At 38.3% G+C, this 21,507-nt stretch overlaps 1 protein-coding gene across 5 annotated transcripts in view; it reads right to left on the minus strand.

Annotated features, from left to right (window-relative positions):
- Window positions 1–19,047, minus strand: part of AIG1 (androgen induced 1) — a 251,447-nt gene extending 232,400 nt beyond the window's left edge. For all 5 annotated transcript variants that reach the window (XM_046006581.1, XM_046006578.1, XM_046006579.1 and 2 more), the window contains exon 1: window positions 18,795–19,047. In XM_046006581.1, coding sequence (XP_045862537.1) covers window positions 18,795–18,935 — 141 coding nt within the window. In that variant the 5' untranslated portion in view covers window positions 18,936–19,047. The remainder of the gene's footprint in view (window positions 1–18,794) is intronic.
- Window positions 19,048–21,507: the final 2,460 nt, after the last annotated feature.

The following is a 21,507-nucleotide window of genomic DNA, read 5'->3' on the forward strand; positions in this document are numbered from 1 at the left end:
TTTTAGATTTATTTATTTGAGAGAGAGAGTGTGTGTGAGTTCAAGCAGGGGGAGGAGCAAAGGGAGAGGATCTCGAGCTGACTCCATGGTGAGTATGGAGCCCAATGTGGGGCTGATCTCATGACCCTGAGATCAGGACCTGAACCGAAATCAAGCTGGGCACTTAACCAACTGAGTCACCCAAGTCCCCGCCCCCCACCCCAAGTAAGACTTTTAAAAGCAGTTTAAGGTTCACAGCAAAATCGAAGGATGGTACAGATTTCCCATACACCCTGCCCCCTCTTTCCCAGCCTCCTCCATCATCAACATCCCCCTGCCACAGTAGTGCATTTGTTACAACTGTGTAACAGTTGTAACCTACATTCACTTGTCATCATTATCCAAAGTCTATACCTTACCTTACAGTTCACTCTCGGTATTGCATAGTCTATTGGTCTAAACAAATGTATAATGAATGTATCTACAATTATGGTGTCACACAGAGTATTTTCACTGTCCTGAAAATATGCCTATTCATCCCTCCTCCTACCAACTCCTGGTAACCAATTGTGTTTTTATTGTATCTATAGTTTTACCTTTGCCAGAATGCTATATGTTGGAGACATACTGTATGTAGCCTTTTCAGATTGGCTTCTTTCATTTAATAATATGCATTTAAAATTCCTCCATGTCTTTGCATGGCTTCTAGCTAATTTTTTTAATGGTGAATAATATTCCACTGTCTCATGTACCATGACTTATTTATTCATTCATCTACTGAAGGACATCTTGGTTCTTTCCAAGTTTTGGCAATTAAAATAAAGCCACTATAAACATCCATGTGCAGGTTCCTTTTTGGACATAAGTTTTCAACAACTTTGGGTAAATACCAAGGAGAACGATTGCTGAATCATATGGTACGGGTGTATTTAGTTCTGTAAGAAACAGCCAAACTCTCTTCCAATGTGGCTGCACCTTTTCCAGCAACGAATGAGAGTTCCTGTTTCTCCATATCCTTGCGTGCATTTGGCGTTGTCAGTGTTCCAGATTTTGGCCATGCTAGTAGGTGTGTAGTGGTAGCTCACTGTTGTTTTGATTTTCGTTTCTCTGATGATATATGATGTGGAGAATCTTTTCATATGCTTATTTTCCATCTGCATATTTTTTTTGGTGAGGTGTCCGTTAAGGACTTTGCCCTTTTTAAATCAGATTGTTTTCTTACTGTGGAGGTTTAAAAGTTCTTTGTACATTTTGGATGGCAGTGCTTTATCAGACATGCCTTTTGCAAATATTTTTTCCCCATCAGTGGTTTGTCTTCTCTTTTTCTTATCTTCTGCAGAGCAGAAGTTTTTCATTTTAATGTAGTCCAGCTTATCAAGAATTTCTTTCATGGATCATGCCTTTGGTGTAGTATCTAAAAATTCATCACTATACCCAAAGTCATCTAGGTTTTCTCCTATATTATCTCCTAGGGGTTTTACAGTTTGGCATTTTATATTTAAGTCTGTGATCTTAATTGTTAAGGATGTAAGGTCTGTGTCTAGATTCATTTTTTGCATGTAGATGTCCAGCTCCAGTGAAGATGATCTTTGCTCCTTTGTCAAAGATCAGTTGTCTGAATTTACTTGGGCCTATTGCTAATCTCTCCTATTCTGCTCCATTGATCCATTTATCTGTACTCTTGTCAATACCACATAGGCTGGAGCAAGTCTTGAAGTAGTATCAATGGTATCATTCCTCCAACTTTGTGCTCCTTTAGTCTTGTGTTGGCTACTCTGGGTCTTTTGTCTCTCCAAAAGAACTTTGGAATCAGTGTTTTGGTACCCACGAAATAACTTGCTAGGTTTCTGATTGGGATAAGATTGAATCTAAAGATCAGGTGAGGAAGAACTGACATCTTGACAATATTGAGCCTTTCTATCTATAAATATAGAATATCTTTCCATCTATTCAGTTCTTCTTTGGTTTTCCATCAGAGATTTGTAGTTTTCCTGTACCTATTATGTTAGATTTATACCTAAGTATTTCATTCTTGGGGGCCCTAATGTAAATGGTATTGTGCTTTTAATTTCAAATTCCATCTGTTCTTTACTGGAATATAGGAAAGTAAGCATATCCTGCAACATTGCTATAATCACTTATTAGTTCCAGCAGCATTTCTGGTCAATTCTTTCAATCTTTCTACATAATATGATTACTTTCTATTTCAAAAACAAATATGGACATCTTTAGCAGAATTTTTAAAAATGTATAGTTACCCCTTTAAATGTTAAGTAAAAAATGATTTAAAAAAAAAAAAGCAAGAAACTTTTGATAGAATTTACCCAAGACTTAAAACTAGTTGGAGGGTTTTTTATTGTTTTTTGTTCCCATTATGTGCTTTGGCTAATATGAAAGTTATTCTCTGATTTTCACAATTTCTCACATAAAGGGATATTAGTTGATCATTTTCATCATGTAATCACTATAGTAGCTGCTGAGGTAGGTTGAAAATTTCAAAAGCCAGATATGATTGCCAAATTGTTTACATTTTTGAGTCTATTTTGAATAAATGAGATGTCCTCTGGGAAAAATCCAAAGAAAATACAAATCAAAATTCAATTAACCCATACAAACAATGCACCCTGGATGTGTCCAACACCACAGTCTTAGATGATGGTGCTATTTGCTGAGACAGAAAACACTGAGGTAAGATGGGAGGTGGGAGAGTTTAATCAGAATTACATATATTCTAGATAAATAAGATTGAAGGCAAAAAGGGATGTGCTTATAATATAGGATCAAAGAACTTATGCTTAAAAAAAATGAGGGGACACAGGACTGGGAAAGGTGCTGCAGCAGAATATTTGAGAAATTCTCCGACTACAAAATAACACAGCAAGCCCCATTTCAGCAAAAAGCAAGGCAAGTTACATTTGACAGGCATTCTTCTAGGAAAAAAAAAATCATACTTTTCCTTTATGATTTAGATCTTCTAGTACAGTGCTGCTCCCTATTTGTGCCAAAGGTCACTAATAGCAATTTTTTAAATGTCAAATTAGGTCACAGCATAATGGCTTTCCGTGGCAAACACAAATTGGCTCAGATATGTTTAGTACAGTCTAATTATGAGTTTAACTGGTATTAATATATGGAAAACGTTTAAACATTATTAGAAAATGCTCATTTTAAATTATAATGCTAGACTGCCCTCCAGTAAAAATGTAAAGTAGAAATAAAGCAATTGCCAATTGTATTACAGTATCTATGATACGTTCCTATTTACTTCTAACTTATATTTGATAGAGATCCACATTTTGATTGAAAGATATCTTTTTCTTTTTTGAACTTATTTTTTCAAAGATAGAGAAGTCACTAAGAAAACTGCTTAAGAGTTATTGTCATATAGTATGGACTGACCATATCAGACCATATTTATGGTAGTATAAACATAAATGAAATCTTGGGGTGCCTGGGTGGCTCAGTGGGTTAAAGCCTCTGCCTTCGGCTCAGGTCATGATCCCAGGATCCTGGGATCGAGCCCCACATCAGGCTCTCTGCTCAGCGGGGAGCCTGCTTCCCCCTCTCTCTCTGCCAGCCTCTCTGCCTACTTGCGTCTTACAAATAAATTAATTAATTAATTTTAAAAAACCCATAAATGAAATCTTAACCCAAGGAAATTCATATTGTGAGTTTTCAAGCTTAAGTCTTATTTACAGTGACAAAAACACAAAAGTTCTTCCTCTTTTTAATTCATGTTATTTGAAATCACAATTTAAGAGCAAAGCGGAGAGCAGTCTGATTGGATGAGGTCTTTAAAATATCTTAGTTATTCTCATTCAAAATAGGCTTGAGTAAGGCTGGAATTGACCTTTGAGATTGACTAATGATAAAAGCATTCTAACGGTTTAGAAAAGATAATTTAGCCAGTTTAGGCATCATAATTTATATTCATCCATGTAATTGCAATGGAAGCAGCAAAAACCAACACGGCTCAGCATCATGCTTTCAGTTACCAGTTATAAAACATTATCATGTTGTCAGAGTATATCTCTGCTATGAAATATTTGGTCTTATTAGGTCTGTGTAAAATTTTGTAAGCTTCCATGTAAATAACCTCTGCTCTATTGAGAAGGTATTTCTCTCGACTTACAGGTTGGTTCTCTGTCACACTGAAGTAATGGAGCACATGAAAAAGAAACTCTAAATCCCTACTAACAGGTCTCTTCTTATTAGCAGGATGCTCCAACACTTTGTTTGTATATACGACATCTTCCAGAATGCAATTCACTCTGTCAGTCTTCCTACTTCCTTCCTGCCCTCTTGTTTTCTGGGGTTTACAGAAACCAGTCAGACAACACTTTGGCTGCCTTCCAGATCTACCCCTTGGAATAAAAAAACAAGTGTTTCCAGACATTTTATCCCTGAATCAGAAATAAAAAAAGAGCTTCAGAACCATCATCTGTTCAGTTGCCTTTTTTTTTAACCTATTTATTTATTTATTTTAGAGAGAGAGCACATGCACGTGAGTATGAAAGCCAGCAGACTCCACTGAGCATGGAGCCCGGAGAGGGGCTCGATCTCGCAGCTCTGAAATCATGATCTTAGCTGAAATTGGATGCTCAACTGAGTGAGACACCTAGGCACCCCAACATCATCTCGGCTTTTAGACCTGGAGATATGGGGGGGCTATCAATTACATATTTGAAAACTATTTCACTAGCCCTGGACTTCATGGATTATTCTCTCAGATTCTAGAGAATAAATCTGGCTATAAATTCTAAAGTTTTGACATTAATGTGAAGTTTATCATATACATATTTAAATATATATATAATGTATGGATATATATGTAATATACACACACACAAAAGAAAAATGCTTTTCTTTCATCGCCAACTTTCAGATGAACAAACTAAGGCACAAAGCGTAGATTTTACTTAAGAGGTTGTGTACTTAGTCATTGAACTCTCTATCCTTTCTGAACACTATACTCAGTGACGCAATTACTTTCATCCTAAAATGACCAGAGTCCTCTTAAATCATGATTCTTGTCTCTGATTACAGGTATATATGTAACAATTATAATAATAACAGATAACATTTATTAAGTATTTGATACATGCCTGGTATTGTATTATAGGACTATTATATTTGATCCTCAAAACTATAGGTGACAGATACTATTATTATTTCCATTTAACAAATGAAAAAAACTTAGGCCTCAGAAAAGATAATAAATTTACCCAAAGTCAAATGGCTGGTAGATGGGATTCAAATTCAATCTGACTCCTGAACCTAAGTGCTCACCCCTTACACTATAAAGCCTCTATGTAATAGGTATGTAATAGGTTACATGTTAAGAATTATCATTTTATAGATTTGACTATAAATAAATAACTAGTAAAACATAAATGTCCTTTCATTATATACAATACATAAGCATATAATTGCAAATTAGCTGGAGACTTCTGAATGTATTTGTGATAGGAGATTTAAATTCAGTAATTCTTCCTATATTCACTTTGGTAGATCTTTGTGCACTGCATGAAGAGGATTTCTGACCTTATGACTTCTTATAGGGATTAAACCATGAGAGGTACTGGCAGGCAATCAGACATAAGAAGAAATGGACATGTGGAGTAGTTGTTTTGCTTACTCAGTTCCTGAAGTGTCCCCCCACTCCATGTTGCAAGAGCACCAAGTCACTGCTCAGGCATAGCAGGGGTCACCTGTCCCCTGTTACTAGCCTACAAGTTCTGTACTATAGTTTGTGACTTCTCTCTATCCTGTATACCCTTGTAAATCATTCCTTCACTAAACTCACTCAAACTACCCAATTTAAGAGCCATCTTTCTTCTCTGCACAAGATCGAAACTAACACAGAAGTGACAGGTTCTGGCATAGAACACATGTCTTCATATGTTAGGAGAGAGTATATCTGCATTTTATATGCATTTGTAACATTCATATGTCTTTTTTTTTAATAGCAAAGATGTATCAGTATGATTATAAAGAAAAGGATGTGTAATGTTACAGCAGACACACTTTTTTCAGACCTTTGATGTTGGCTTTTCAAACTGGATCTTGCAAATCACTCATGACTCAGCTAAAGTACAATTTTAATGCAAGATGAATGGAATGTACAAGCAAACCCAGAATTATTTTGTGCAGAAAATTATTTTTGCTCACTTTAGCCATGACAATTCCACTCCAATTAGGATGCTCTAAACAGCTGAAGATTTATGCTTTGCTGAAATATTGATGAGCCCAAACGAATTATGTCTAATACCATTGGTTTTTGTAAACATAGAGTCAAAGACACCTAGTCACTTACAGTTATGAGATATGTGAGGAAATATTTGCAGGGCATCTCCTGGACAGGACACTGTGAAGTTTAAAGACCTTGAGTGATCAATGGTAGTATTTTTCTATTCATAATGTTAAGCTAGAATATAGAGAAATAAGTACTCCAAATATGGGAGAGTATGTAAATTGATTTAAAGTTAAGAAAATCTCTTGAAGACTTTAGTATAGCGATTCTGCCTCTAAGAATTTATCTGAAGAAAATAATCACAAACATGTCAAGATTTCTCTATTTATATGTTCACTGAGACAATCAATAAAAGCATCCATATTAAGGAACATGCAGTTATTAAAAATGACACTATAGAAGAATGTATAATGGCAGAGTTACCAATATGTTACCAAATATGCTAGGTGGAAAAAGAACAGGTCATAAAATTATATATAAGCTACTTCTGGTGCCAGCCAAGATGATGAAAACTGACTACAATCACTTTCACTAATTACAACTAAAAGCTCTGAAAAGAATACAAAAAGCAGCTACCTGAGGGCTTGCTATGTGACTTTTCACATAGCATGTGGATTGGGAACTGTAAAACTTGAATGAGGATCCACAAGGGGTGAGGTTCATGGATTTTAATTTCCCTTTTTCCCTAGTTTTGACCTGAGGGCAAGCTGAAACTTGGAGTTTTACAACAAACACTGACACCAAATATTCCAGGATAAATGCCTTTTAGCCAGAAGACTGGGAAAAATGTCCCCGCATGCTGGAGATTGTGAGGAAGACCTTCTCCACCCCTACTTTTCCCCCTTTCATTCCCTCTCAGTTACAGAGCTACACCGGCAATAGTACAAGTATTTAAAACCCCAAGGACAACTCATGTCTCTAGGCAGAGGAACCGGGAAAAAGGAAGTCCTCTTGTATGAAGAGTTGGGGTGGGGAGAGTATTTATTTTTTCTTTTGCTGTATCACTGTGAAGGCAACCCCAATTGTGTAGGACTACATGACAGGATGGGTGGTTAAAATTCTGAAAGGATTCCATCTTTCTGACCAGAGGAACCAAGAAAAGGAGCATCTGAGGGTTGGAGAGTATGGGAGAAATCATGGAGAGAAGGGAGCTGAAAAAGGACACTCCTAGCAAAATAGAAGTAGAAGGAATTGTACTCAAACTGATAAAAAGTATTTGCAAAATGATTTATAGTTATCATAATTAATTGCAAAAGATATTTTATTCCTAAAAAAGAAGTAAGGAAAAGGTATCCAGCCTCACAACTTCTGTCCAATATTGTACTAGAAGTCTTAACCAATGTAATAAAACATGAAAAAGAAATAAAAGTTATGAAGACTAGGGAAAAAAAAAGAAAACTCTATTATCAGACAACATGACTGTCTACATAAAAATAAAGAGAGAGAGAGACATTCCCATGGAATCTACAGTAAAGCTCTTAGAATAAATAATGAGTTTTAGCATCTCTATATAGTACAAACTAATAAAGAAAACAGTACTATTTGTTTCACTGAGGAAGATATACGCATGGCAAGTAAGCACAACAAAGAATGTGTAACATTATTCATCATTTGAGAAATATAAATTATAACCACAATAAGATATTACCACACACCAATCAAAATGGCCAAAGTAAAGGATATCATCAAATAACTGGAAAGAATGGGAGAAACTATATTGCTCATACATTGCTAATGTGAAATGAAAAACAGTGCAGCCACTACATTGTCCTAGGCAGTTTCTTTGGAAACTAAGTTTGCAAGCACGACACAATCCAGCTACTGCCTTCTTGAATATTTATGCCAGAGAAATGAAAACTTATGTTCACACAAATAACTGTACGTAAATGTTAATAGCAGTTTTATTCATAATAGTTCAAAACTGGAAACAATCCAGATGTACTTTAGTGGGTGACTAGTTAAACTGTGATACACTCATACCATGAAATACTATTCAGTGATAAAAAGGAACAAACTACTGACACATGTAACAATTTGGATGCATCTCCAGAGAATTATTCTGAGTGAAAAAAGTCCATTCTATTTTTTTTATTTTATTTATTTGACAGAGAGAAATCACAACTAGGCAGAGAGGCAGGCAGAGAGAGAGGAGGAAGCAGGCTCCCCGCGGAGCAGAGAGCCCAATGTCGGGCTCGATCCCAGGACCCTGGGATCATGACCTGAGCCGAAGGCAGAGGCTTTAACCCACTGAGCCACCCAGGTGCCCCAAAAGTCCATTCTAAAAAGTCATATGTACATCATTTCATTTATATAAGATTCTTGAAATGACAAAATCATAGAAAGAGGGAATAAATTAATGAGGTTGGGGATAGGGTAGAGGAAGAAAGTGGGTATGGCTGTAAAAGGGCTAAATAAGGGGTCCCTGCAGTGAGGGAATTGTTCCATATCTTGACTGTTTAAATGACAATATCCTGGTTGTGATATACTACAGTTGTGTAAGATGTCACTATTGGGGGAAACTGAGTCCAGCCTACATAGATCTCTCTGTGTTATTTGTTACAACTGATATTAATCTATAATTGTCTCAATAAAAATTTCAGTTACATAAAAAATATTTAATTGCCATTTGTAATAACATGGATGGACCTAGAGAGTATTGTGCTAAGTAAAATAAGTCAGTCGGAAAAAGGCGAATACCACATGATTTCACTCTTATGTAATTTAAGAACCAAACCAGAAAACCAAGAAGAAAAAAGAGAGAGAGAGAAACATGCTTTTAAATAAAGAGAACAAACTCGCGGTTTCTAGAGGGGAAGTCGGGGATATGGGGAAAACAGATAAAAAGAATCAAGAGTACACATATCTTGGGCACCTGGGTGTCTCAGACAGTTAAGCGTCTGCCTTTGCCTCAGGTCATGATCCTGGGGTCCTGGGACTGAGTCCCACATTGGGTTCCCTGCTCAGCAGGAAGTCTGCTTCTCCCTCTACCCTTACCCCCTGCTTATGATCTCTCTCTCTCTCAAAAAAAAAAAAAGAGTACACTTGATGAACAACGAGAAGTGTATAGAATTGTTGAATCATTATACTGTACAGCTGAAACTAATATAACACTGTAAGCTAATTATTCTTGAATAAAAAAATTAATGAAAGAATAATTTTTGAAGTACAATTTATAATAGCACTAATAAAAATAAAACACTTAGGGCTAAATGTAACAAAATATGTGCAGGACCCATATGCTAAAAACTGCAAAACACTGATAAAAGAAATCAAAGATCGAAATAAATGGAGAAATATATTACGTGCATGAGCTAGAAGAGTAAATATTGTTAAGATGACAATTTTCCTTTAATTGTTCTCTAGATTCAGTGAAATTCCTCTCAAACATTCCAGCAGGATAATTCATAGACACTGAAAGAGTATTCCATGAAGTAATTAGAATAGCCTCCACAAATTTTGGAAAAGAACAAAATTGGAGGACTCACACTACGTGCTTTTCAAGACTCACAATAAAGCTGTAATAATCAATACAGTTTGATACTTGTGAACAGACAAACACATACTGCAGAAATAGACCTACAATGTAGTCAAACTGATTTGTGACAAACTTGCAAAGGCAATTCAGTGGTGAAAGGACAACCTTTTCAAGAAATGGTCCTGGAACAACTGTACACCCATTTGCAAAAAAAAAAAAAAAAAAAAAAGTGGGGAAGAGTGGGGATGGGGACTCAACTCAACACTTAGCTCACACTATATCCAAAAAACTACGTCCAGGTAGATTATAGGACTAAATGTAAAAATCTGAAACTATAAAACTTCTAGAGGGGAATAGAGGAGAAACTATGAACTTGGGTTAAGTAAAAAGTTCATAGATAAACATCAAAATCATGTTCCATAAAAGAAAAAATTAATTAATTAGATGTCATCAAAATGATAAATTTGACTCTGCAAAAGGCACTACTAATAAAATGCAAAGATGCCTCACAGACAGGGAAAAAAAGTTTACCAATCACATATTTGGCAGAGAACTTTTATCTGGCAAATGCAAGAACTCTCAAATCTTAAAAATTAATAAGACAACCTATTTTCTTTTAATGAACAAAAGATTTGAACAGACATTTTGAAGACAATACATAAATGTTATAAAAATGCACAGTAAAAGATTCTTAACATCATTAGTCATGAGGAAAATGCAAATAAAAAATGCACTGAGATACCACTAGAGAGGGGCTGGAATCTGGGCACCTGGGTTGCTCAGTGGGTTAAGAGTCAGTCTTTGGCTCAGGTCATGATCCCAGGGTCCTGGAATGGAGCCCTCTGTGGGCCAGCCTACTCAGCGGGGAATCTACATTTTCCCTCTCCCTCTGCCCCTCCCCCCCACCTCGTGCCCTTCTCTCTTAAATAAGTAAGTAAAATCTTTATAAAAAAACAAACAAACAAAGGCTGGAATCATTAAAATAGAAAGACTGATGATGTTACACAGTAATGAGGGCACAGAGCAACTGAAACTCTCATGAATTGCTAATGTCAATGCAACAGGGCACATCCACTCTGGAAGACAGTTTGGTGGTCTCTATCAAGTCAAACATATACTTGCCATATAACCAAACAATTCCACTCCTGGGTACCTACTCAAAACAATGAAAACTCATGTTCAAACAAAAACGCGTATGTAAGTGTTTATAGCAGCTTTTTTCATAATCACCTCAAACTAGAAAAAACTAAATGCACTTTAACTTATGAATCGATAAACAAAGTGGTACATACTGCCATGAAACACCACTCAACAACAAAATGGAACAAACCATCAACATACACAATGGAGGAATCTAAAATGTATTGTGCTAAATGAAGAGAGTCAGACTCAAAAGGCTACATATGGTATGCCTGATATATATTTTCTATGTATATGTGAAACTATAGCAATAGGGAACAAATCTGTGGTCCCAGGGAAGGATCTGAATGTAAGGAGTCAGCATAAAAGAATATTTTTATGTGATTATGGTGGTGGCTACAGGATTCTATGCATCTGTCAAGAATCACTGAATTGTACACCAGAAAGTGAATTTTGGTGTGTGTTAATTTAGAAAATAAATGTATACAAACCATATGCACACAGTGAACTTTTGTTTTAAAAGAAAGTATATGGGCGCCTGGGTGGCTCAGTGGGTTAAATCCTCTGCCTTCGGCTCAGGTCGTGATCCCGGGGTTCTGGGATCGAACCCTGCATGGGGCTCTCTGCTCTGCGGACAGCCTGCTTCCTCCTCTCTCTCTGCCTGCCTCTCTGCCTACTTGTGGTCTCTGTCCGTCAAATAAATAAATAAAAATCTTTAAAAAATAAAAAAAATAAAAGAAAGTATATATATACAGCTCAAAAGGCAAATACCAAAATACTAACATTGGTATCCTTGAGTGATAAATATTTTTCTCTATAATTTAAAAATAATTTTTTGCAAAGAATGTAATTTTTTGTGAAATCTGACTATGTATGTGTGTATACACATATATACATATACATATATTTATGTATGTATATATGCAAAGCTCTGAAATAAATATCATCTTGGGGTGACTGGGTGGCTCAGTCGGTTAGGCATCCAACTCTTAATTTCAGCTCAGATCATGATCTTGGGGTCATATGATCAAGCCCTGTGTCGGCCTCTGCACTCAGTGTGAAGTCTGCTCCAGATTCTCTCTTTCCCTCTCCCTCCACCCCTAGCTCGCCCTCTCTTTCTCTCAAATAAATAAATAAGTCTTTTTAAAAAAAATAAATAAATAAATACCATCTTGAAGCCCTAAAATACTAAGATGCACAGAAAATCAGAGATCATTAAAATGGAATATACTTTCTTCCCAATGGCTTTCTGTATTGTACAAATTTTCCATGATTCTATGTGTTGTTTTTGATATTAAAATTTTAAATTATAACACAGCTTGACATGTCTAAATATAAGTCAAAACTTATGGGGCTAGATCGTTGTCAAACTGACTTTTTAGAATTCCACACTTCTAAAGCCTTGTAATGAACACATTCCATTTTCTCAAGCTTCGGAAAGATAGTAATTCTTGCCACTTTGCAAATTCAAGCAATTTCTCTGGTTGTTCTTGATTAGCATATCTTGATCTAGCATATCAAAACTACCTTCCCTATCTTGCTCCATCCCACAACAGATCCCATCAAGGGGTCTTTCACATTCATCAAAGAGTTCTCTATGCTTACAGTACCTGGCAGGATCACCCCCCAGGTGAGAAATGGGCCCTTTAACTGGCCACTGCAGACACAAAAGAAAGCTACGTTGTTACGGAATCTGAAGCAATAAGATTTTTCCAAATATACTTGGATCACAGGAACATCTGATTCAATATGGAAAATTGTACTATTGTTCACACTTCCACAGAAACATATGACATTTCAGGGGAACACAGAGAAACAAATGAAAACCCTCAAGAGCAGCTACCAATTTTGCTAAATGTTATACCAGACATGGAGGATGGCAGGGATGGGGAAAAAAGTGACCTCAACTAGTGGTCAGATGACTTTCTGTAATTTCAATAACATTTGCAACTAAGAAAGGGAATGGGTGATTATATCATCAACTCTTTCCCCCACTCTAACAAAACCAGGCCCCATTTTATGTCTGATCCAAAAGAAACATTTTCAAAGAGGGTGAAGAGGATTCTATGTGAAGTATTATACTCATAATGCTTCCCTTGGGTTAGAAAAAAAGCATTATTTCATCCTTAAAGCTTATGTGCACATTTTAGGGTCAAGTCTAATTCTACTGGAAAAAAAAATGTGCAGTTTCACCCTCTTTGTGTGATATCCAAATAAAACAAAACAAACAAACAAAAAACCCACCTAATTTTGAGTACTCAATGAACTACTGGCCTTCACTGGCAAAGCAAAGCCCATAGTTACATAATGATACAAAGAATGTCCTCTTAAGATTTTTTTTTTTAAAGGTTTTATTTATTTATTTGACAGAAAGAGAGGTCACAAGTAGGCAGAGAGGCAGGCAGAGAGAGAGGAGGAAGCAGGCTCCCTGCAGAGCAGAGAGCCCGATGCGGGGCTCGATCCCAGGACCCTGAGATCATGACCTGAGCCAAAGGCAGCGGCTTAATCCACTGAGCCACCCAGGCACCCCATGATTTCCTATTTAAAATTAAGCCATGAACTAGATTCAAGAATATTTTATTACAGCTACATAAGTAAATATAAGACAAATTTAAATGCTTCAGTCAGTATACTTATGCAATTTATTCTTTTCAACATTTTTTTAAATGTCAAAAATTCTTTGCATGTCTAAAAGCAAAAAGATGTATCCCCCAGATATATTTGACCATTTCCTGCTCTTTGAACACCCCAAGCGTTTCAACATCTGAGCTCTTATTTATCCTGCTCCCTCTGTGATTTCCTTAAATTCTTTTGCAATAAGGAATTAGATAACAAAAATAAATACCTAGATTATATTACTTTAAGCCTCTACAAAAATGCCTTCGCCCAGTCAAAATATAAGACCACGTTTTTGGCTTTCATAAAAATCACAATGTAAAAAACATAGTTTTAAGAATATTTCTATATATTCTGCTAAAAATCAATCAAAGGCATTATTTACAACACTATCCAATGTCCTTTATAAAACAGTCTGAGGGATAGATAACCCTGAAAAGTCAGTGCCTGGAAAGAACCACTCTATTTATCCTGATAAATTGATATGCTTCCTTTATTCCAATGCTAAGGACGACACAATCAAGTATGTATTCTTTTTTCACTTGGTTAACCTGAAGATTACCTAAATTTGTTTTTCAATTTCAATAAATAACCTCTCCCTAGTGCCTAATACATATTTCTCTTTTATTTTTAAGTTGTAATTTTTTACAACATGTTTTTAATTATACCACAGTAGAAGTCACTTTAAATATGTTTCAAAATATGTTTAAATATACTTTAAATATAGTGGGCAGAAATAATGCTGAGGCTGCATCCTACAAGTTATTCCATGTTAAGTCATAATACAAAACCAATGTGGCCTCGGGCAATATTTACCAAACGAGAACATGCCAAGCAGTCACATAATGATCTTACTAAAAGTGTGGATTCTGCTCAGAAGGTCTGGAGTAGAGCCTGAGGTTCCATAGATCTAACAGGCTCCCAGATAAGGTCAATTCTACTGGCCCTCAGACCACATTTGGAGGAGGCGGGGTCTAAACAGTCCTCTGCCCATGCATGAAGGAAAAGTTAGGACAAGACAATGAATATGGCAGAGACCTTGGTCACTAGAACCCTCACAATGGTGAACACTACAAATTAGAGCAAATGGGATAGCCTATTTCTATATCAGTCTTTAATAATCAAAAGGTCTTAAATTCAGTATCAATATTAATTTATTTTTTATATAACAAATGTCCAGCTCATGTTTTTTAGAGAAGTTGATTCTGATTCATGTGTTAGACATTGCACCATAGACATTTAAAGAAAATTATGGTTGGTATGTTTCAAAAATCCCTCTTATTCTGAACGTTTTTGGAGGAAATAGGACAAGAAAACTCATTGAATATTTGGAAAGTTTCCATTTTTGAGGTCTCAACATACAATTGCCTTTTTCTTTTATTTATTCTGGTTTTATTCCGATTCTTCATTTTTACTATCTTTGGGAGCAATCACTGTATAAGTTGGGGAATTATCTTTTAATCAGCAAATAAGTGAATGAATCTGCATCGTTTCAAGAAAATTCATCAGCTGTGATACTGGTTAAGGAGCTATTTAAATGTTAGTTCATATAGATTTTCTGTCTTTCTGTCTTATTTCTGGTTAAGAGAGTATTCCTTCTCCTGACATGGCCTATTGCATCACGATAGATTCTAAAATACTTCACAGTAAAGAAAAGACCTAGTTTTCCCAATGTTGTTGTTTTTATAGATTCTCATAGTGCCCATTGTTATGTCTCCTCTGCATAGTTTCATGGATGTAGTAGGCAAAAACCTGTATTTTGGTTAAAGCTAAAGCTAAAATTAACCAGTTATCTAATATACATAAAGAACTAGCTGAGTCATTGCATAAGTATGACAACATTTAAGTTTTTTTCTGGATCGGAGGATTTAAAACCAGGTGTACTAGTTTTCTATTGTGGCTATAACAAATTACCATAAATTTAGTGACTTAAACAGTACAGATGCATTATTTTATAGTTCTGGAGGTCAGAAGTCCCAAATGGGTCTCACTGGGCTAAATCAAGGCGTCAGCAGGACTTAGTTTCTACTCAAGGCTCTAGAGAAGAATTCATTTTCTATTCTTTCTGGCTTCTACACACCTCCCACATTCCTTGGCTCTTGGCCCCTTCCTTCACCTTCCAACCCAGCAAAGTTGTGTCTCTCTGTGACTTTCCTCCACAGTCACATCTTCTTCCAACCAACTCTTTCCTTCTGCCTCCTTCCATTTTAAGAACCTCTGTGATTATATTGGGTCACATGGATGATCTGGGATAACTTCCCTATTTTAAGGTGAGCTACCTAGCAACCTTAATTTCCTTTGCTGTGAAACCTAATACACTCACAGGTACGAAAGGATTAAGATGTAGCCATCTTTGAGGGCTCATTGGTCGGCCTAACACACCAAGACAGGGTTCCATTTCTATTTACGAACTTGAATTTTCCAAACCCTTGAGTTCTCTTACAGTTTTTTCAATGCTAGAAGTTCTTAGGGGAAGAACAGGGCAAGATTACTGATAGCAAAAACTTGTGTTTCAGGTTTTAACCATGAACTCTGATTCTATTGCAATGACTCTGACACTCAGTGAAAGATACGGATATAGCCAAAATGGCCACTGCCCCAGAACCAACTGGTCCTGGATGCAAGTGGCCTGAGACTCCTGATTGACGTTCTGGTAAACTGATGAGGTGCACCATGGAATCAGACTGTGGCCACCAGGATAATTCCTGACTCTGCAGTCCAAGTTGGCTAGAAAAAGGGCTTTCTCACTAAAGTTTTAGAAGCTAAACCCTCCTCCAAAATTGCTCCAATGAGCTTAGAATCATTAAAACTGTTCAAGGCACTAAGTAATCAAGTTTATTTGTTTTAAACATGCAAAAAAATGAGAAGTCGGGTATATTAGAGTAGCCTAATTTTTCCATGCCATTACTAAGGACTGTGCAGGAGACTATTTCAACAACTTTGCAGTGCATAAGCTCTAAAAACTAAATCTCTAATCATTAAAAGAATAACACTTTGCATGAACGTTTTTATGAATACAGTCTAGACATACCTTCTCATAGGAACTCTTGATTAAAGATAATTACTAGGTTTCAGTCAGAAGTCACAGAAAGTAAAAAGTATGAATAGGCTGAAGGCCCTACAGAAACTGAATCTAAATATAAAACAAACGGAATCAAGTTTGAATTTATGGCCTGAATTCTAGGAGATAAAAGTATGTTTGTGGTGATTAAATATTTAAAGCAGGCACATCCCATCATCAAATGCTAAAATAGAAACTGTATGGTAGTTTCCGCAGAGTCAAATCGCCTCTACTGTGCTATGATGTCATACGAAGGTTATGGGAAGTATATTGTTTCTTGAGAGCCTTGTTATTTAACACACAGTAAGCAATGCCAACGTGAGAAGTTGTCATCTCTCACGGGTTAATGGATACCCCAATTTCTACTTCTCTCACCTGCTGTCCTCCACCCTCACTCCCCTAAAACTGTTCCTAATACAAAGGTGCTTCTGAGAACTATCCATAGCTCCCATGGCTTGGTAGGGTCTCCAACAATACTTCAGCTCAGCACTGCTCCTTGGCGACACCAAAGTGAGCCAGCTCTAAGTGAGATCTGATTAAGGAATGGGATAAGGGAGGGATCCAAGAGGAATTTTATTTGCATAGCTCCTGAAAGAATTCCGAAAATCTATGCACATATTTTTAAATAACATCTAAACATTTTTAACAGAAGTTTAAACACTTGAAAAAGGAACATGATTTCGAATGCTCTGATACATATTTATCAGAACCTCAGGGCTGCAGATTTCACTCAATCTATGGAAAATGTCTGCTCTATCACATAACTGGCAGAGCCCACTCTCATTGACAAGCCAATCAACCCAATAAGACTTTCTGTCAAAACAAGCCTGACTTCGTTTTTTTTCAGTCAAATGTGAAGATAGTCCTGGTGACAATCTGTATTCTGAATGCTAAAAGGAACAGATAAACACAGCACAGAGCCTTGTCATGTGCTCGCCCCTTGGATGAATGAGGAAGAAGGAAGGAGAACTGACAGGCATTATCCATGTTCAGAGGCAGATCAGTTTCAAGGAAGAGAAGCTGAGAATCTGAAAACTGAAACCTTGAAACCCTCTATGCCCTGGGAAGTCTTGGAGCCCAAAGGCATGTATATGGTTTGGAAACTGCTGAGAAAAAGCGTTTAAATTCTTCTTGAAAGTACCTAACGTGAAACAAATATGAAGTGGTGTTTCTAAAGAAAAGGCCCTCTGACTGCATTTCTTTGAGGGATCCTAAGCTTCTGGAAATACCCTAATACAGGTATCATGTTCTCCTCATCAAAAGGGAGGGTCAACGATTAGAGATTATAACCTTGCTTATCTGCCAACCTTGGTGTATAATCTTGGATGGGCAGTTTGTCTTGTCCCAGGATTTGCTTCTACATTATCTCTAGTCCTTGGAACTCCTTGATTTGTTCTAACCCTCTACCCATATTTGGTCATTGTTGAGTGTGTTTCACCAAGTCTAAATTAGTCACCTTTCCCTTTTAAACTCCTAGATTTCACCCATGTCATTATTGGGCCTAATGCTCATATTCTGATGCTCTGACCTTTTTCAGTGCCAGAAGTAGTTAAGCTTCAAAAAAAAAAAAAAAAAAAAAAACCCCGAAAAAACAAAAAAACTGCAACTGCCAAGGCTATCCGGTTGTGCCAACAGGGCTGCTTATGCAAACTATTGAAAACTCAGTTGGAAATAGGAGTGTAAAGACATACTGGTAACGCATTTTGAAAACCTTTCACCTAATGTTTCTGGGAGAAAGGTTAGAAGTAAATTACCGACAATGGGCAAGAAAACAGATACAAAGGAGACAACTTTATTAGGGGCTTTCTCTTCTTTATGAGGATTTTGGTCCTTTCAGAGGAGCTCCAAGTAATTCGACAATACCCAGTTTCCTTCAGTTGCCGCAACTTGATCCCACGGTGGGTGCTCTGGAAAGCACGCTGCAGGCGAATGGGTCTGAGGCCACTCAAGATCAAGGTCGTCTGATCCATTTGTTAAGTTGAGACTCTTTCCGTGTCACCTCTTAGAAGCAGGTCTGTGTTCCCCTCCAAAGAGCCCACCACCTGGCTGTGCCCACTTACATTCGTGCCCCAGCTACCACGTAAGGAGTGGTTCAGAGGTGCTGCTACGGGGGCAGCCAGGCCTTTACGCTCAAGCACTGAGGGAGAGGCGAGCACACCGGTGAAGCTGGAGGGACGCGCGCGCGCGCGCAGGTGCCCGCGCACCCACCCCCCCTACACACACCGACTCGGGGTGCAGGGCGGACGCGGGAGGGGAGCGGAAGGCCTTACCAGATCAATGAACGTCAGGAATTTCCAGCTCCCGCCGTAGGTCTGATGCGAGGGCATTTCGATGGCCTTGTAGTTGCACAGGATAGAGCAGTAGGACAGCAGGATCGCCACCCGCAGCACCTGGCACGGGACAAGCGCCATGTTCGCGAAAGGCCTGGCAGGCTGGAAGGCGAGGAGGGAAAGCTGGAGGCGCAGGGCGCGCAGGGGCGGGCGCCGGGGGAACCCTGGCGCGGCCAGCCGCCGGGCGGGCCGGGCCGGGCCGGGGCGGAGCCTGGCGGAGTGGGGCGGGGTCTGCGGCGGGCTGGCCCCGCGGGACCGGCGACCGGGAGCGCCTGGCGACCTGCGCGGGCGGGGCGGCGGTGGCGGGCCCTGGCGGTGGCCACGGCCTGGCGCCGTGTGGCGTCAGCTCATTCGTCATCTCCGTCATTCTGCTCCTGCGTTCGCGGGGCCCCGGGACACCCGGCCAGGGCGCCCCCTAGGCGTCCTTTGGGTGGGTGGGCGGCCTCCGAGTGCGACCGGGGTTGGGGAAGCGGGCGGCGCGCTGTGGAGCCGCCGCGGGTGGCATCTGCAAGGCGGGTGCGGCGGGAGGGCGGGAGGAGGGGGTGTCCTGACGGAGGGGACCCCAGTGGGGACAAACGTCGCAGCCGGGGGGATTGCGGCGGAGATGGTTCCTGCTGGCCGAGGCGGATGCTCCGTGCGGAGGGACCGATGGAGGCCTGGACGTGGGGTGTAAATCCGCGCGCGGGGGGGCTCCCGGGTGACTGTTTAGTTTGAACCCAACTAGATTTTTACTGATAAGACTATTAATCACTCTGAAATTACCTTATAAATTCTATTCCAGCGGATGGACTGCCCTGTGCGCCTCCTCCTCAGGAGATTTATAAATAGCATGTCAATATGTAATACAACAGGACGGACCATGAACTTTGGACAGGAGGTTTATAAATAAAAGGTTATAGAGAAAGGGGTGTCAGATAACTGTTTCTGCTTGAAGACTGCGTTCTGCTTCAAAACAAATCGTTCCGAATTTGGAAGCAAAACCCGGTGTGTAACTTAATACTAATCTTTTGAGGGTTAGACTGACATTGCCCTTTTACTTATTTCTTACCTACCGTACAATACCAGAGCTTAGTGGAAGGAAAATAAATATAAACTGGATTCCCTCTGCCTTCCAGTAAATGTTGTCACAGTGAAGTTGCCTCAGTCTGTGGGCAGCAATTTTTTATTTTTTTAAATCATGATCACATTTCAGCCAACCAGATGCAGGGTCAGAGTATGAAAAGACAACATGGGTATTTCCTGTGGATCCGTTTAAAACAGGTGTCCTCTCCAAATAGTCTCTGAGTCAGTGAATGTGGAATAATGGGTCAGGGAAAGCAGAGTGTTAGAAATAAAGAGAAAGTAGCAACTCACGAATGTTTTCCTGAAAATTTCCAATCAAACTAAACCAAAATAGAGAAACCCATCAGTGTTTTTTTATTGGCCTTATAATTATGCCAATAGAAATTGATGTCACAAAAATCAAAATAATTCCAAGATTCCTCTAGCATAAAACTATTCATTATCAATATTTGTAGTTTTATGTCCATGTAAAAATTAGGTCTGTTTCTTTTTAATTGTCATGTAAATAAGATTGTAAAATAAAAAGTAGATCTACCGAAGATCTTACTAGGTCCTTAAAGTTTCACAAGTTAATATGAAAATCTCAGAGTTTGATAAACCCTATCATACATTTTAGAAAGCCATTAATAAGATTCTCATCCTCATCATTACAAAATATAACATTTTCATAAAGCCAATTAAGATTTTAGTCTGTGGTCACTTTCTTTTTAAATAAATAATTATAACACTCAGATAAATGTTTGAAGCCATTCTAATGGGTTTGCTTTTGTTATTTTGGATTAGATAACCATTATTAAATAATTTTGTGGAGTTCCTTTTTGTTCATTTGTTTGTTTGTTTGTTTGTTTTGGAGAGGTTGGTGGGTATGAGAGGGGCTGAGGGAGAGAGAGAATTCCAAGCAGGCTCCAGGCCCAGGGTGGAGTCCGATGGAGGGCTCCATCTCACATCCATCTCACAACCCTGAGATCTTGACAGGAGCTGAAATCAAGAGTCAGATGCTTAACCCAGCTGCAGCTGGAGTTTGTTTTGTTTTATATTTTTTTTTAAATGAAACACCTGCATAAACCTTTCTTCAAATATTTTATGAGAATGTCAGACCACAATTTTTGGAACTTTTTTTTTTTTTTAATTTTTTTTTTTCTTTTTTACAGAGAGAGAGAGAGAGATTACAAGTAGGCAGAGCAGCAGCCAGAGAGGGGAGGAAGCAGGCTCCCTGCCAAGCAGAGAGCCCGATACGGGGCTCGATCCCAGGACCCTGAGATCATGACCTGAGCTGAAGGCAGAGGCTTAACCCACTGAGCCACCCAGGTGCCCTGGAACTTTTTGATAACTATTTATTAGCATGTCCAGGTTGTTCTTTTGGCTTTTAATACCATATCTAATAATCTTATGTTTTAAAGGTATTTTTTGTGAGAAAATTTTACATGCATAGTGTTTTTACAGTGTAGATAATACAATGGGATATTGATCTTAAAACTTCACTCAGTACAGGTAACCCCTTTTTAGAACTATAATATGTTGTTTACTGATATGTATTTACATGATGATTCAGTATTGGAATTAGAGAAGACTGTTTTTCACTGTATAGAGG

Source organism: Meles meles, chromosome 5 (assembly GCF_922984935.1).
Source record: "Meles meles chromosome 5, mMelMel3.1 paternal haplotype, whole genome shotgun sequence".
Lineage (NCBI taxonomy): Eukaryota > Metazoa > Chordata > Mammalia > Carnivora > Mustelidae > Meles > Meles meles.